This window comes from Erpetoichthys calabaricus, chromosome 4, assembly GCF_900747795.2.
Source record: "Erpetoichthys calabaricus chromosome 4, fErpCal1.3, whole genome shotgun sequence".
In the NCBI taxonomy this organism is placed as follows: domain Eukaryota; kingdom Metazoa; phylum Chordata; class Cladistia; order Polypteriformes; family Polypteridae; genus Erpetoichthys; species Erpetoichthys calabaricus.
In genome coordinates this window covers 199,177,062-199,195,185 of record NC_041397.2, presented here as the reverse complement: position 1 = coordinate 199,195,185, position 18,124 = coordinate 199,177,062, and the positions used below count along the sequence as shown (strand labels likewise).

General features: G+C 37.6%; 1 protein-coding gene across 1 annotated transcript; it reads right to left on the bottom strand.

Moving 5' to 3' along the window:
• Positions 1–5,209: 5,209 nt before the first annotated feature.
• On the bottom strand, positions 5,210–11,277 carry serpinh1b (serpin peptidase inhibitor, clade H (heat shock protein 47), member 1b). The gene is made up of 5 exons (XM_028800155.2): positions 11,144–11,277; positions 7,636–8,249; positions 7,145–7,243; positions 6,424–6,656; positions 5,210–6,253 (listed from the first exon to the last, which is right to left on the bottom strand). Exons 2-5 carry the CDS (start codon positions 8,216–8,218, stop codon positions 5,951–5,953), a joined length of 1,218 nt encoding a protein of 405 aa, XP_028655988.2. The 5' UTR covers positions 8,219–8,249; positions 11,144–11,277; the 3' UTR covers positions 5,210–5,950.
• Positions 11,278–18,124: the final 6,847 nt, after the last annotated feature.

Sequence of the window (18,124 nt, the reverse complement as noted above, 5' to 3'; positions counted from 1 at the left end):
AAAAATCATTATGGCGAAATAATGCAGTGGTGAGCTCAGTAATCACAAAGGGACAGGAAGGCCAAGGAAGACCTCCACTGCTGATGATGGAAGAATCCTCACAGTGGTAAAGAAAAGCTCCAAATACCTGTTCAACAGATCTGAAACTGTCTTCAGGTGGCAGATTTGTATGTGTCAGAGACTAATCCATATTACTAACCGAGAATGGTAAACCGGAAGGCACAGACGCAGGTCTCGGTAAACCGGAAGGCACAGACGCAGGTACACGGCGATGGGCCCAGGAGACATAGTGCGCAGGCTTCTACAGCACGCGTCTCATAAACCGCAAGCGAAGTCTGATCCACCGCGAACGAAGGAGTTACGGCTCAAAAACGAAAGAGTTCAACTAACGTAAATAAGACATGAAGCAACAACGCGCCCATAGCTAACGACTAACGACACAGCCACACAGAAAAGAGGATTCTGCACTGCACCCCAGAGTCAAACGGAAGACACTACGGTGTCCGCAAGGGTCCACAAAGATAGTACGGAAGGCGCAAGCGAAGTCTGATCCACCGCGAACCTACAACGCGCGTCTTAACACACCGCAGGCAAAACCCCGAGATGGTACAGAAGCCCCAGAGATATGGACTCCACAGCATATGTGAATCACATTACAGTAATAAAATAATATGAGTACTCACAGAAAAAATAAACACAAGACGCCTCGGCGTCCCGCCCCACAATCAAACCGGAGAGAGTACGGAGTCCCCAAACGTCCACAAGACACAGCATAGTCAAAGCCGAGATAGTACGGAGGGCGCATGTGCCTACAACGACAACCACATAAAACACACACACGGCACAGGAGGTATAATATTAGTAAACGAACGCTCCATATTAAATGGACAGATGATCCACCGCGAACCTACAACGCGCGTCTAACGCACCGTAGGCAAATCCCCAAGATGGTACAGAAGCCCCAGAGATACGGACTCCACAGCATATGTGAATCACATTACAGTAATACAATAATATGAGTACTCACAGAAAAAACAAACACAAGACGCCTCGGCGTCCCGCCCCACAATCAAACCAGAGAGAGTACGGAGTCCCCAAACGTCCACAAGACACAGCATAGTCAAACCCGAGATAGTACGGAGGGCGCATGCGCTTACAACGACAACCACATAAACCGCGAACCTACAACGCGCGTCTAACACACCTCAGGCAAAACCCCGAGATGGTACAGAAGCCCCAGAGATACGGACTCCACAGCATATGTGAATCACATTACAGTAATACAATAATATGAGTACTCACAGAAAAAACAAATACAAGACGCCTTGGCGTCCCGCCCCACAATCAAACCGGAGAGAGTACGGAGTCCCCAAACGTCCACAAGACACAGCATAGTCAAAGCCGAGATAGTACGGAGGGCGCATGCGCCTACAACGACAACCACATAAAACACACACACGGCACCGGAGGTATAATATTAATAAACGAACGCTCCGTATTAAATAGACAGAATCCCCAAACGTCTAGAGTACACAGCGTATGTGAAGCACATTACAGTGATACATTACTAACAGTACAACCACAGAACACACAGACACGAGACCAGATGGAGGAGTACGGAACCGTACACACCCACACTACACGGCATAGTCATAGTACGGAAGGTGCAGGCGCCTACAACGCACGTCTAAAACACCGCAGCCAAAAACCCAGGATAGTACAGATGCCCCAAAGATCCGGACTCCACAGCATATGTGAATCACATTACAGTAATACAATATTATAAGTACTCATGGAAGTAACAAACACAAGAGGCCTCGGCGTCCCACCCCACAGTCAAACCACAGAAAGTACGGAGTCCCCAAACGTCCACAAACCACAGCATGGTCAAACCCGACATAGTACGGAGCACCTACAACGACAACCACAGAGAACACACACACGACACCAGAGGTATAATATGAATAAACGAACGTTCCGTATTATACGGACGGAATCCCCAAACGTCTAAACTACACAGCATATGTGAAGCACATTACGGTGATACATTATTAATGGTTGCTAACAATACTGTTCACTTAAACGACGCCAATCTCCCATTAAAGCTAAATTTGCCATGACAATCAACAAATCCCAAAGACAGACCATGGACAGAGTCGGCCTTTACCTCTCTGAGCCTGTATTTAGACATGGACAACTTTATGTAGCCTTCTCAAGAGTTCGGCGTTCATGTGACGTTAACGTTAAGATTATAATAACTCCATACCAAGGAAAACTCATTCACGGACAACACGTCACCTATACTACAAATGTTGTGTATATCTGTACTTCCTATATACGTCATCTACACCTTTACACTCCAATATATCTCATACATAGATCTGCACATCTATACCTACATAACATAACAATTAAACTGCTATTGTCATTTACATATATTACATAGACCTACAGATATCGTGGCAGTGAACATGATACATATGTAACAATCACCAAGAAAGACAATAATCTCTATCAAATGTATTTCGGGTTACCCAAGACCAGGGGTTGGCGAGCGAAGCGAGCAGGGGGCAGAGCCCCCTAGTATCCACAGAAGACTTCATGAACAGAAATAACAGAGGCCACACTGCAAGATGCAAACCACTAGTTACCCATAAAAACATTGGCCACATTACATATGGGAAAAATTACTTAAAGGAGCCTGCAGAATTCTGGAAAAAGGTCTTGTATGCAAAGACAAAGATTAACCTGTGTATGAGTCATGAAAAGAGCAAAGTGTGGAGATGAAAAAGAACTGTCCATGATCCAAAGCAAATACCTTATCTGTTAGTCATGGTGAGGGTGTTATGACTTAGGCAAGGCAACACAGGAGTTTTTCAAAGCTTAAAAATGCAAAATTTTTGAATGGCCAAGCCAGTTGTCTGATTTAACTTCAATTAAGCATGCCTTCCATATGCCGATGAGAAAATCTAAGGGGACACACCCCCAAAACAAGCTGGAGCTGAAGATGGCTGCATTACAGGCTTGGCAGAGCATCACTAGAGTAGATACTCCAACATACCTGGTGATGTCTACGAATTGCAGAGTTAAAGCTGTCATTGCCTGCAAGGGATATACAGTAAAGCAAAGCACTAAATATGACAGAATTAATATACTGAACATAATGGTGTCCTGAAATGGGGAGACCATATAGAAAAAGTGTAGCAATTTCTACATGGTATGAGTGAAAAGTGTGCAATGTGCACTTTAATCACATCTGAATGGTTTGATTTGTAATTTTAAACAATGGAGCAGAGAAACAGTCTCAATGGCATGGAGGAGATTCCAGGAGACAGGCAGCTACTCTAGGAGAGCTGGACAGGGCCATAGAAGGTCCGTAACCCATCAGCAGGACCAGTATCTGCTCCTTTGGGCAAGGAGAAACAGGATGAGCACTTCCAGAACCCTACAAAATGACCTCCAGCAGGCCACTGGTGTGAAAGTCTCTGACCAAACAATTAGAAACATACTTCATGAGGGTTGCCTGAGGGCCCAACATCCTCTAGTGGGCCGTGTGCTCACTGCCCTGCATCGTGGAGCTGCAGAAGTGAAAGGGTCTTGAGACGCCGTGGAGAACGTTATGCTGCCTATAACATCGTTCAGCATGACCGGTTTAGTGGTGGGTCAGTGATGGTCTGGGGAGGCATATTCATGGAGGGACGCACAGACCTCTACAGGCTAGACAACGGCACCTTGACTGCCATTAGGTATAGGGATGAAATCCTTGGACCCATTGTCAGACCCTATGCTGGTGCAGTGGGTCCTGGGTTCCTCCTGGTGCACGACAATGCCCGGCCTCATGTGGCAAGAGTATGCAGGCAGTTCCTGGATGATGAAGGAATTGATACCATTGACTGGTCCCCATGCTCACCTGATCTATAGAACACCTCTCGGATATTATGTTATATTATCAGACAGTCCAGGAGCTCAGTGATGCCCTGGTCAAGATCTGAAAGGAGATCCCCCAGGAAACCATCTGTCGTCTCATTAGGAAAAATGTAAATATTTTTGGCGTTTTAAGTTATAATTTGTAAATTTATATAGTAATTTTTATGTTACTGAAATAGTTGTATGTGTGCCTCACTATAGGGTGGTCCAGATCTAACTATGCAACTTTTAATGCAATAATTGCATAATTAGATCTGGACCACCCTGTATTTTTCTAGATATTTTAAATTAGCTTTGTGCATTTTTTTGATATATGTATTTGTATAATGTAAATATTTTCATGTGCTCTAGGATTGTTCCCTTTTATATTGTAGGTGTATTCAGATTCTGTTCAGATACTACACCTTCCATCAGTTCATCTTTGAATATTCATTGCCAGACGTTATGTAAATTTCAAAGTATCATCTCTCCATTTTATTTTTTTTGAAATCTTGGTGGCGATTTATTATAGAAAATATTTATTTTTGGCTGAAGAAATCAAATAGCACAATAACTTATTTTCCTCTACAGCTCCTTTCATGAGATGCATTTCATACTTGAGTGGTCATATTTAGTAATAATTAAACAGACTCAGAACCAAGTTTTTATCAAAGTAAATAAACTGCAAGTAATTTTGACATTAAGTGACATTTCTTTAGAGTTGGTTTTAACTTTACTAATCATGGCTTGTTCAAAAATCTTAAAAGGAAAGCCAACATTATTTGCTGCTGGAATTTTTTTAAAGAAACCACATATTATGTAGAATGTACTGATACTGGGTATATTAAGAACTATGGCAACTTCAGTGATTCAAAAGTCAAGCTGAAGCTGTCTGAAGCAATTATCTTTGGTTCATTAGTAAAGATGAATCAAGTGTCACTGCAATACATCTGCTTTTTTGAGAAATAGCAATTTATGCATTGCAGGAATGTGCCTTGTTTGCTTTGCTATATAAACATGTTTTCATAGACAGTATCTTTTGTAAATCAGTTAAAAAGTATATCAAGTTTATCCATTTAGTTTCAGTGGTACTTTATTGGCTGATGCGTTGGGCTTTTCTGCATCTTGCATACTAACTTCACACTATTATAATCACAAAGAAAGAGTATTTATGTACACTGCTATTAATTAATCAGCAATAAACTATATAAAGTATGTAATGTTTTAGGATGTGGGAGGAAACTAGCTTAATAGTATTATATAATCATGGAAATAGGGAAAATGTGCAAACTTTCTACATATCAATCAAAATTAAAAGAAAAATACAGGTCCCTAGGGAGAATTATTCCTAAGTAAACAAATGCAACCAAACCACTGAAATGTTTAAAAAAAAAATTTATTAATAAAAAAGCTGTAATAACACACCATTATAATTGATGTTTGTAACATCATCTTCTGCAACATGTCTTAATGTAATCCAATTGCTTGTGAAGAATTTAAATTAGGTTCACCTGATCCACATTTACTGTCTTATTCAGAGGTCCACCATAGGGCACAAAAACAATTTTCAGTGCAGATGAAAAATACAAATATAAAAACATAAAAGCTCTTTGGAATGAAACTACAGCACACATTTATTCAACAGTTAAAAAATAACATTTCATATTTGTGCTGAAATGGATGTTTAAAAACATATAAAGACTCCTGAACAAAACAGTATTGTGGATTTAATTTAAGGCAACAAGTGGCAATTGGTTTAAAAAAAAAAAAAAATCACACCATACTTAATATAAGCACGTTGTCTGTCAGGAGGTTTCTGTAATTCACCACCTACACTACAGAACTTATAATTGTGATACTTTGCATAGAAATCGGCCCTAAATTCATACTGCAGGCAAATTTTAAAAGGTGACTGTTTAAAATCCACATGTTGTGACTGAGCACATGAGGTAACATACATGTTGCATTTTCATCTAACAAAATGTAATGTTCTATTCCAACACTGCTTACAACATAGTTTACAAACACACAAAAAGTATATACCCTATAATTCATCCCTCATTTTATCTCCTTTGGGTCTTTGAAGTCGACCTATGAAAAGAATTGAGTTTGATTTATTGTCTTTCACAAGGAAAATGAATGGGTGATCTGCATAAAAAAGCTTTGGATTTCTCAGCTTCTCTGTGCCATAAATGCTGGCATCATATTCATTGCCTTCAGTGTCCCATTCTAGTGCTGAAGCATGAAACACATTGGTCAAATAAAGGTCTTTCTTTCCAGAAATCTTTGAAAAATCTGCCTTTGATTTGTCAACAGCTTCTGACATGCCCAGTTCAGCAAGATGTTTCTGTCAAAAGGATAAAATAGACATATATTATACATACATTACATAATACTAGATCATTTACAAACAGTATTTGTTAAAATAAACAATACTCAATTACCAAAAGACTCAATTGTTTATAACCTTAAGAACTTCTAGCTTACATAACAATCTGCAAAAAATTAAAGATATACCTTCAAGTCATGGCTGACATCAAGTTCCACTTTGGGGAGGGACACAGCAACAGCTTTCTCCTCCAGTTTACTCAGCCAAATGTCAACCTGTTTCCTTGTGAGAAGTTTCTCCAGTCTGTCCAGCGGTTCCACATGATATGGCATTACGAAAATCATACTGGACATCTTGTGCGCAAGGTCAATTTTCAAAACATACAAGTGGTTTTCTGTATCCTCATAGAAACCATAAATTCCTTAAAATAAACAAATATTTAATGAAACTCTATTCAACAAAGTTTTCCTCAAGTTACTAATCGTAAAAATCAAATTTCAGAAACAGTATAATAAACCTGAAATATCACAAAACTGTGTGTTTGTGGTCAAGAGCTGTACTTATCATTGCTCACGTTTAATTTTTGAAAATGTTTTCATTCTGAATTGAATGCAGTGTTATTTTAGTTATTCTGTAGATATGATTAGGATATATTCTCCCTCTCGGGAATCTATTTATTTATATATTTATTTAAAGATGTTCTGTAAAAAGTCAAATTTCCCCCTAGGGACAAATAAAGTTCTATCTACAGCCTCCCGCTGATGTGTTAATTTAATGAAGTAATTTGTTGGGAGAAAACTTCATGTATTTTTTAAGATTCTCATATATTAAATATCACTTAAACCACCTGGTAATATCATTATCTGGTAATTTTTATGATTATACTGCTAACTTTAAACCCTTTAGTACCTGTACGATGCATCATTGGAACTGATACTGTAAAGGAGCGTGATACCAAAAAGCCACGGTTGTCCACCATCTTGTGGTGAAAGCGCTCATGCCAATGAGCTGTAATAAAAAGAAAGCAGGATACAGATACAGAATTAGTGATATTCTGAATTACTAAGGCTTAAACTACCAAAACCAACATCTCTTTCCTACACCCTCTGCTAACACCATGCCCTGATCCCACTTTCTACAGGACCACCTCTCCAAGAAGCTGACCATGGATTTATCTGTTGGACTCTCAACACTTTGTCCTGCTACATACTGTATACTGTATATGCATAATTGTATAGTATACCCTTTTTTCTTGAAGATTTCAGCCCAACTGCTTATTTTTCTTTTACACTCACTTATTTTTTGTTATTTTATTAATCAAATAGCATTTACAGATTATATAAATTCAAACCAAATACAGTACTAGACACATACATTTGTTTTAACCATTAAATACTTACGCTTGAAGTACATGGCATTTACAATCATGGCTCCATCTGTGTTTTCCACATCTTTAGTAATCTCTGACAACTTTCCATCTGTGGTCTTAGCAGCCCACTCATTGATGGACTTCAGTGCACTTCTTTTGTCTCTGAAATTGATTTTGGAGTGGTCACAGTTGTAATGTTTCTTGCTGCTCTGAACGAAGTTGTCCACAAAGTTGACTGAGCTTGGGCCATAAAGTCGGTTTCCAATCTTCCATGTCACATTGCGGGCTGTAGAGTTGCTTACCTCTGTGAGAAGCTCAGAAAGCCCATTATGGAGATGATCATCATTCACTTTCTCTGCAGCGAGCACCTTTTTAACCTGGGATGCAGTGTTAGACTGACCGCCAAGGTGCACTAGTCCAAGTGAGGAGGCAACTACCACAGGTGAGAACAAGATGTTCTCCATATTCTTCTCTTTAGCCATGTTATGGTAAAGGCTGAAAGCGAAGTTTGAGCTATGATCAGCCAGAGAGGTGGCATGACTGCTCAACTTTTTGTCTTCTGCAGTTGCCAAAGCCACACAGAGGCCAATGGCTGCAATCTTAATCGCCCACATGTTCTTTATGACTGTGTATCACTATGAAGTCCTGGTATATTAGAAAGAAAGGAGAAGTTTACTTGTATTGTAAAATTAATATAAGTAGTAACAAATGCTTAGGTTTAAATATACTTTCAAAGAGAAGTACTGCAGACTTGAGTATAAATACTTTCAAGACTTGTAATTGTATTTATATACATTGGTTTTTTTTACCTTATAGTGAAATATTCAAATACATGTTATCTTGCTTAGTCTGTATGTTTGTTCTTTCATGCAATTTATTTTAGGTTTACTTTAATAAAACAAATAATATGCCTGAAGCACTATATTGCATTATGGTTACGGAACATAAACAATTGAGTAAACTTACAAAACAGAACAAAACTATCAATTATAATAAATATTGTTTATGTGAACACCACTTTAGTTCACTCTATAGCTCATACATAAGCACATTAATCTAGTCAACAAAGAAAACAACCAAAAGAACTTGCTGTGTTTACAAAGCTTAAAACTATATGGCAATTATACACCCGCTACCTCCATAGTTTTACAGCCATACATCCAGTGCTAACTACTTTACAGTAGGTTTTACAGATGTTATATAATGCCTGAGGCTAAAGGATTTACTGTACATATCAGCAGTTGCAGAATGTCTTAAAAAGACAGATTAAAAACAGTAGCTACCCAAACAGTCACTGCAGACCAGAAGTGGGGAAAAGTTTATTAATAGGTTGCATAGGTAAAATTAGACCAATTAATAAAACACAGTAACATGCAAAAACTGTACTGCAGTGGTAGTACTTTGCAGTAAGGAGATTGTTGATTCACTTCCCGGGTCCTCCCTGTGTGGAGAGTGCTTTTGAGTAGTGAGAAAAGCGCTATATAATTGTAAAGAATTATTAAGACATCATCATTCTTTGCATGAAGTATATATTGCCAAAAGAATACATTTTTAGAAATATTCTGATTTAGTCTTACTTATGAGGGACAGATTAGCCTTTACCCTAACAATTACTTTTAAAGTAAAAGCCTCATACAGTAAGTATGCTAACTTATGTAAATGGAGCAGTATAAGCAAGTTCTGTAAAGTAACCAATACCAGATTTGGGAAATACAGAATACCTAAAAACAGCTGGCCCTAACACTGCTCAGCCACTTCCTGTCTATTGTTTATGTATTTGATTCATATCCTCACTGTAAAATGTAAATTATTTTTAATTTAGAATAATGTTTAAAGATGACCAGATTTATTGTAAATACAAAAAGGAAAGGAAATACAAGCTGAATGGCAGTACAAAAACTGCTGTTTTAAGTGGTTCAGGGCTTCAGGCTGAAATTTTGCAACTAAACTGTGCACACTTAACTTAAAAGTATGGCTTGAACTTTTTTTTTTTTAACTATTGCTTGCTCAGTGCATAGTGCCTGCAAAAATGCTGCAAGGTCAGATGCCGTTAAAATGGTCCAACCCACGCCTTTATCATTCATCAATAAAATTCGTTTCGATTGTATTCTTTAAATGACTGACGATACCGTAAATATATTAATAGCGGTGTCACGTTCGTGATTCATTCCAAAAAGACATATATTCGAAAACAATTTGATCTTACAGAAATTGGGAAAAATAAAAGTTTTAACTATCAAAATTATTTTATTAACATATTTTTCATTATTGGGTAACAGGGAGCCAGTGCTCATCCTGGCAACACAAAGAAGGAACCGGTCATCGTGTGTACTTTCACGTACACACCCACATTCATCGACATCGCTTTCTTTTGTTTAACTGGTTTTGACATTGTTCGGAACTGGCCTCATGTCCTTAAGGCTGTAAGATAACTGCTAAAAAACTCGATATTGTACACAGAATCAATCCGTACTAATTAAAGCAAGAGCGCCCTCTATCTATATATAACCTTTCTCCTTTAACAGTCTATGCGTGCCACATCACATGGCATTTTTGGGTTCCTCGCTATAGTCCTGCCAGTACAAGATACGGCTGCATTAGAGAGAGAGAGGGAAATTAAACGATCAGTAACATATTGAAGATTTAAAAATACGCACTATAAGCGGTATCAATTCACTCAAGCAAAAAAAGACCAACTTTACTGATCAAAACTCAATGCAGCTTTCTCTCACAAGACATTAAAAGGCAATGCAATCTAATGATAAATACGTATGTTCGTATACAAACTAAAGCAATTACCACTATTATTATTACAAGAGGCTCTTTTTAGGTCACGAAATACAGTGCATCAACAGGTCCACTTTATGCATTTAGTAAGAGGGGAACTTTTATTCTAAACGCAGTCAGGCAAAATGTAAAATCTTTTTAAGAATTCGAGTTATATCATGATTTAAAAAGTGGGAGAAACCTCGGTTTTACTTAACACAACGGACACTGTTGCCAAGAGTTTTTTGTTCTGATTCATAGCTACTGAAGAAAAGTTAAGATCGTTCGTTCATGTACGAGAAAAAAAAATCTTTTAACATGTAGATTTTAGTTTCTTTTTATGTCTCTTGTCTTTGTGGGGCATTCAAAAAAGACGATTCGTGATTGGAGCACTCGACGTTTGTAAATTTCTTATGATGGTTATGTGCAGTTTTAATTTTTTAGTCGTTTTAAACTGTTAGGCCTACTGATAGCATATGTAATGTGTATCTGGAAAATACCAGACATTCCTTCCATACATTTCTGAACTCTACGAAGAAAATGCGCCCATACCCCTGCACAACAGTTTCCAACTGACCGCAGATACTTTAATCTTGCAGACTGAATCAACACAAAGCGTTTTGTAATTCTTATGATAAAACACAAACACCTACTGAACATAAAAATGCAAATTTTGCAGTGTAACACAAAACAACGGAAAATATCGCATCCTAGACAAGCAGCTAGGCGGCTCTCCTAGAGTTGAAGAAAGTTTTCGCCAATCGCAAGCTCACCTCAGTTGCTCGTCCTTGTGCTTTCTTCCTCTCCTCGACGTTGCGACGAATCAGTTGTGTCGGCTTCTCCTATATACCCAACAAGAGAAAATTCTGGAAGTTGGGAAAAGATTATTTAAATGAGGAACTGTGAACTTTCCACAAAGGCAGCTTTTAGGACCTCCTCCAGGCCCCCCGTTATAACTGTTCACGCCCTCATTCAGGGTCCTAATGCCTCTTAGGAAAGAAAAGAAAAGAAAAAAATAAATAAATAAAACAACATGTTCTTTCCTGTTCTCCGCCTGCTTGAACCAATGGGCCACGTCTGCACAATCCTAGCTTTGAAGATGTGAAGCGTCGTGCTTCAAAACCAAAGCTCGTTTTTAGATTTACTGATAATTTCATACAAAAAGATGTTTTACCTAAGATGTGTGTTATTTTGTCAGATACATTTTACGGTCATCTAAACTCTTTTTAAAAATAATTTTATCTCATTTTTATTTGGCTTTTATCAGTCATGTTTTTAACAAGATTAACGCCCAAAACTACATTTTTCACTGAGTATCACAGAATGTAAGTGCCAGGCAGGCCAGTCCATATGAACCTTTTAATCCTGTTTTTTTCTGAACACATTTTTTTCTATTCAGGGTTTCAGCAGGCTGGGTCCTGTTCTAGCACCAGTGAACAGGAGCTAACCAGTCCATTTCAGGGCACGCTGTCATACCCATCTTTATGGTTTTTGAACTAGGGTAGGAGAAAACAGAGTTCCTATAAACTCCGATTACACTGCTGCTATATTGAGCTAGGTGCTTGCAGTCTTATGCTTTGCACAACTATGTTTGTTAAACTTATGTTGAGCAAGAGGAGTTTCTGCCACTTCCCCACAGAAGACATCCCAGCTGGGAATGGAACTGGGGTCCAGGTCGTGGCATGTTGCAGATTTATCCTCCCTGCCAACTGTAATGTGCCATAGATTGAATTTTAAGATTAAGTGCTGTTTCCTCATTTGTGTCCAATGCACAATGGCTGCAACTTCTCACAACTAGGTAATTTTAAATGCAAGTTTAAGAGATAAAAGTATGAAAGTATGTTGCATTTGAGACCAGGGCATTACATAATTGATCAGTGGTACATGTTTCTAGTATTATTAATAATGTAGCTGAACTGTGTTATAAAAGGGGCCAAAATACAGCCAGAGTGCATCCTGTTTAATAACACATTGACCAAAATATCTATTCTTCCATGATTGTGACAATTGTTTTGGTACGCACAATACTTTCATATATTTAACGTGTACAGAGTGTTTCAGTCTTATTAAAAAAGACACCTTTTTAGGAGGAAGCTTCACTGATGTAAATCGTATATCTCATGCCTGCAAATTCCTACTTAATTCCAGGCATTCCTAGGATCCCAGGTGCGCCCATACATTGATATGTTCCCAGGGATAGATAAGACCATGAGAGGCAATATAAGCCATGTCAAAGTCCTTGAAAACACGACCTTTTTGCAAACTTATTTCTGTTATGTCAAAGAAGAATTTATAACATTGTAATGTTTATTTAAATATTTTTGCTAACAGTGAGCAGGAGATACAAATATTGCTGTAAAAGTAAAATATCAGGGTTACTGTATCAAAGAGGATCTCCTTTGGGATATTCTGAGACATAAATGTCTGTATAGTGATAGTGCATGATTTGCAAATTTCAACATTGGAAATCTTCAACCACATTTATTATTTTTGGATTAGTAACTGCTTGTCTTTTCAGAAACAATGTGTGACCTTAAATTCCTTTTTGAAAAATCTTTTAATACTGCAAACAATGTATGCCATATAATCAGGTAACTGTAAATTTTATTTGTTTGTTTGTTTGCTTTTGGTGCCCAAGCAACAACCTTCTCGCTTGCTTGGAAGATTCAGTTTTTAATCACTTAAGGGAACAGCTGTTAAAACAATGAGTGATATAATAGTATTAATCTGATAGCTATGAGAAGTCAAGCCTTTTTTGGGTAACTAAAAAGATTACAATATGCAAGCTTTTGAGTCTGCTCAGGCCCCTTCTTCAAGCAAGATGTAATGTTATGATGTAATTATCTGATAGCTGATATACACAACAGTAGAATTACTGCAACAAGCAAATTTGTGAAGTCAAAAGTTGACTTTTTTGTTGGTAGATGGGCAGTTTAAACATTGTTACCATTGTGCTTGAGCTGATGCACCAGTCCTTTTGTCATTAATACTTTATCCCCATGATATCCTGGATAATCATTATAAGGAGGAAGTGGCCTAACAGCACACAATCAGTTGTAGGAGTGAGAAAATGGCTGCTACTGACTTAATGATGTGATAAAATCAAATTAACCATAATAATTTTTTTGTTATGGGTGGCATGGTGGTTAGTTAGTTAAGGCTGCTGCTTTACAGATCCAATATAATGGATTATAATCCCATGTACAGTCCTTGCCTGTATGGAATTTGCATTATGTGGGTTTTCCTTTGGATGTTTTTAATTTCCATCCCCAGATATGTGCAGGTTACATTTCAAATTTGTCATATGCGAATGGTTAAGGTTCAAATGTGTCCTGTGTGAATATGACTGTGGGTGTGTGTCAGATTCTGTGATGGACTTGTGCCCCATCCAGGGTGTTTGTTTTGGGCCTAGTGCTGTCAGAAATTTTTCTTGCCCCTGTGAACCTGAATTGAATTAAGCAGATTTGAGAATGATAGATTATGTTTACATTTTGATTAGATTACTATGTAGTTTTATTTACAGTATGATCTATTTTATCTCATTATTATTGACATTTTAAAGTTATCAGAAGTGCCTTATATTAGTAAATTATCATGACAGTTATTGGGTGTTATAAGAGTTAAAAAATATATAAACTTATTATTAAAGGTTTTGCCTGAAAGTAGACTCCAACTCATTTTATTCAAACATTTTGTTCAGTGCAAAGCCTGATTTGTTTAATGCAGTGATTTAGAAATTGATTTTTATGCATTGCACTCATTCTACATGGAGTAGATTGTTCAATCCACAGTTATCTAATATTGTCCCTGTTTCTGAGACTGTAGGCCTTGGCATTTTCCTGAATTTTCTGTCTCCTCCCCCTCCCCTCTCTGTCTGAAAACTGCCACGTAGTAAGATCCAGCTACAGATGTCTGTCTGGGAGGAGTGCATCTCTGTAATTGGCCTTTTCCAAGCCAAATTATATGCTGTAAAAACCAGAGTCTCTTTTGCTTTTTTTTACTATACTTTCTTTGCATTAAAGTAAATTAGTGTTTTATTTTTCATCCAACCACTGGCCAAATGCAGTAAAATAAAATGTGTTGAATTTACCAAATTATTTAGAAGATAACAAGCCATAAAATATCCTCATATTTGTTATATTTTTATTTTTATTGAATTTTAATAATAATTTTGGTATAGACTCATTAAATTTAGACATTTTACAGATACATGTAAATCTTGATACAACAGCTTATAGTACAAAGATTGTTAACTTATTGACAAAAACATGTACATGCATTTGGAATAAAAACTTTCAGAAAAGTATGTAAATATAACCTAAATGATATCTCTGTTGTATATTTTGTATACAGTAATGCATCTTAATATTACAAACAAATTAGTGCATTTCACACTTTCATATAAGGTATAGAATCTTACAGTGTGCTATAACCAGTGCTCAAAAAACATGCCATCTTTCTTAACTTGGCTTAATGTCACAGGTCACATGGCACATTTATGTGAGCTGTGAATTGTAGTCCATTGTCTCATACAAGTATCACAAGGGTCCCATAATGGCTAAAGAGGTTTCTCAGCACTTGAATGTTTCCCTTGCTTGACCCAGCAAAGTCCACATACAGTGTCCTCCATAATTTTTATGAAAAAGACACATTTTTCTTTCATTTACTCCTCTGCTCCACAGTTTAAAATTACAAACTAAACAATTCAGGTGTGAGTAAAGTGCATATTGCAGATTTTAATTTAATAGTATTTGCATACATTTCGGTCACACCATGTAGAAATGACAACACTTTTAATACATGGTTCCTCCATTTCAGGGTACAATAATGTTTGGAACATAGCAATGGTAGGTATATTAAAGCAGTCATATTTAGTACTTTGTTGCATATCCCCTGCATGTAATGACTGGTCTGCAAGTCCGCAATTCATAGACATCACCAGGTGCTGAGTATCTTCTCTAGTGATGCTTTGCCAAGCATCTAATGCAGGCAGCTTCATCTCCTGCTTGATTTGGGGGCTTGTACCTTTAGGTTTTTACTTTGGCATATGGAAGTCATGCTCAATTAGATTTAAATTGGGTGACTGGCTTGACCGTTCAAGAATTTTCCATTTGTAGCCTTGAAAAACTCTGATATTGCCTTATCAGTATGTTTGAGATCATTATCTTCTTATAGGATAAAGCATCATCCAATGAATTTGGAAGCATTTACTGGAATACCCCAGAAATGGCAAAGAGAAAACAGAGTTTTAAAAATTTTTGCAGAATGTATTAAGAATAAAAAAACTGAAATGCCACTTTGACGCAAGTATTCATACCCTTTACTCAGTACTTATTTGAAGCCCTTTGGCAGCAATTATGGCCTGGAGCCTTCTAGGGTATGACACAACAAGCTTTGCACACCTGGATTTGAGGTTTTTCTGCCAGTCTTCTTTGCAGATCTTCTCAAGCTTTGTTAGGTTGGGTGGAGACCTGCAGTGGACAGCTATTTTCAGGTGTCTCCAAAGATGTTCAGTTGGGTTCAAGTCTGGACTTAGGCTTTGCCACTCGGGGACATTCACATAGTTCGCTTTGTGTTTAGGGTCATTGTCCTTTTAGAAAATGAAACTTTGAACCAGTCCAGAGCACCTTGGAGCAGATATTTTAAAGATATCTGTCTACTTTGCTCTGTTCAGCTTTCACTTGACCCTGACTAGTTTTTCAGTCCCTGCCTCTAAAAAACAACCCCATAGCATGATACTGCCACTACCATGCTTTACTGTTGGAATGGTATTGCCCTGGTAATGAGCTGTTCCTGGTTTATTTCAGATGTGATGCTTATAAATGAGGACAAACAGTTCACTCTTGGTTTCATCAGACCAGAGAATCATGTTTCTCACTATCTGAGATTCCTTTAGATGCTTTTTTACAAACTCAAAGGAAGCTTTCATGTTTCTTTGACTGAGGATAGGTTTCCATCTGGCCCCTGTGTCACTAAGCCCAGATTGAGTTTTTCAGTGATGGTTGTCTTTTTGGAAGTTTCTCCTATATCTACACAGGTTGTCTGGAGCTCAACGACAGTAACCATTGGGTTCTTGGAAACCTCTCTTGCCGAGATCCTTCTCCCCAATTGCTCAGTTTAGCCAGGTGACCAAGAGTCATAGTTATTCCAAATGTCTTTCATTTAAGAGTTATGAAGACCACTGTGTTCTACAATGCTGCAGGTCTGTGGCTCAACACTAACCTGTATCCAAGCTCTGCAAGCAATTCTTGTGGCCTCACAGATTGTTTTTTGCTCTGAAATACAATGTCAACTGTGGAATCTTATATAGTGTCAAACGTAAGAGCATAGGGAGTTTTTTCTGGGTATGGGACTCAAGGGAAATACAGGTTATGATAAAGGTGTGACACTGTCACTAACAGATTTTCTGTTTGTCACTCTAGAATGGAGGAGGAAAAATATTCAGAAGAATGATGAGGTCACTGCAAGCTCTACCCTTTCCAGATCTGCTGCTGTATTGAGGACCTATCACTGAAAATCGGCATTCATTCCTCAAACAGCTTCACAACAAGATGGAGCTTCATACTCTTGAAGCAATTGTTGCTCTTGGTGCAAAGTAAAACCCTTGTCCCACTATGTGTGCAACTCTTTTGTTCTCCAGACAACTTCAGTTAAACAGGGAATCCCTCAGGACCCCAGCACACACTTTGCTCTCTTTGTTGTTTTGCCACAGTAGATTGGTGTAAGCCATTTCTAATTCTGTCCAATCAATTGAATTGACTACAGATGGATTTCAAGCAAGGTGTGAAAACACCTCAAGAATGATCAACACAATGGGTTTACCTGAGCCAGATTTCAGCTGTCGTAGCAAAGGGACTGAATACTTGTGTTGATGTGATATTTCAGTTTTTTATTTTTAATAAAATTGGCAAAAAATCTAAAATGCCATTTTTGTTTTGTCTTTCTGGGGTACTGAGTGTTGTTTGATGAGGAGAAAAAATAATTTAAATGATTAAGCATAAGTCTTCAACATAAAATGTGAAACAAATTAAGGGGTCTGTATATTTTCTAAATACATTGTATATCTACTGCAAGTGGGAGGAAACCAAGATTTCTGAATCAGCAGCACCCTTCACTCCTCCGTGTACCAGCCTTGATTAGAGATAGCTTCCTTAATTATGCTGAAAAAAAAAAGATGTTCTAAAATGCATAGATGGATGGTATATTTAGAAACCAAATGTATACAGTGGAAAAACGAGTGCAAATTAGATCATATTAGCTGCTTCTGATTTATATTATTACATCATTGTCTGTATTTGGAATTTGTTTGTATTTTAAGGAAGGACAGTCTGTAAAAGAACTAAATAGGACTTTTAGTAAGGACAAGAATAAAAGTATTTGTTAAAATTTAAAATGCTTGGCGTTAACAATATAACATAACATAATACCCAATTCCAGTAGCACTGTGAGCCAGTCCATCACTGGGCCCACTCACGCACACATGGACAGGTCAGTTTTGGAGTCAGCTAACACACACATTATCCTAACAAATACATGTTTATGGATGTGGGAGGAAAACCAAAACAGACACAGGGAGAATATATACTGTAAGGTACACCTAGACAAGAACTAAGCACAGGATTCAAACCCATCAGACAGCAGCATAAACCACAATTAAAGAAGAGAGCGCAAACTATCTTGCAAGACCATACTGATTTCAGCAACAGGTAAGAAAGAAGCCTTGCTTGGTACAGAAGGCAAAATTAGATTATTAT

Excerpts from the sequence above, each read along its gene's own strand:
- serpinh1b (XM_028800155.2), bottom strand. The coding sequence starts at position 8,218 with ATGTGGGCGATTAAGATTGCAGCCATTGGCCTCTGTGTGGCTTTGGCA. Across the intron at positions 7,244-7,635 it reads AAATGCCATGTACTTCAAGC|CTCATTGGCATGAGCGCTTT; the intron begins GTAAGTATTTAA and ends TTTTTATTACAG. Across the intron at positions 6,657-7,144 it reads TCCAATGATGCATCGTACAG|GAATTTATGGTTTCTATGAG; the intron begins GTACTAAAGGGT and ends GTTTATTTTAAG.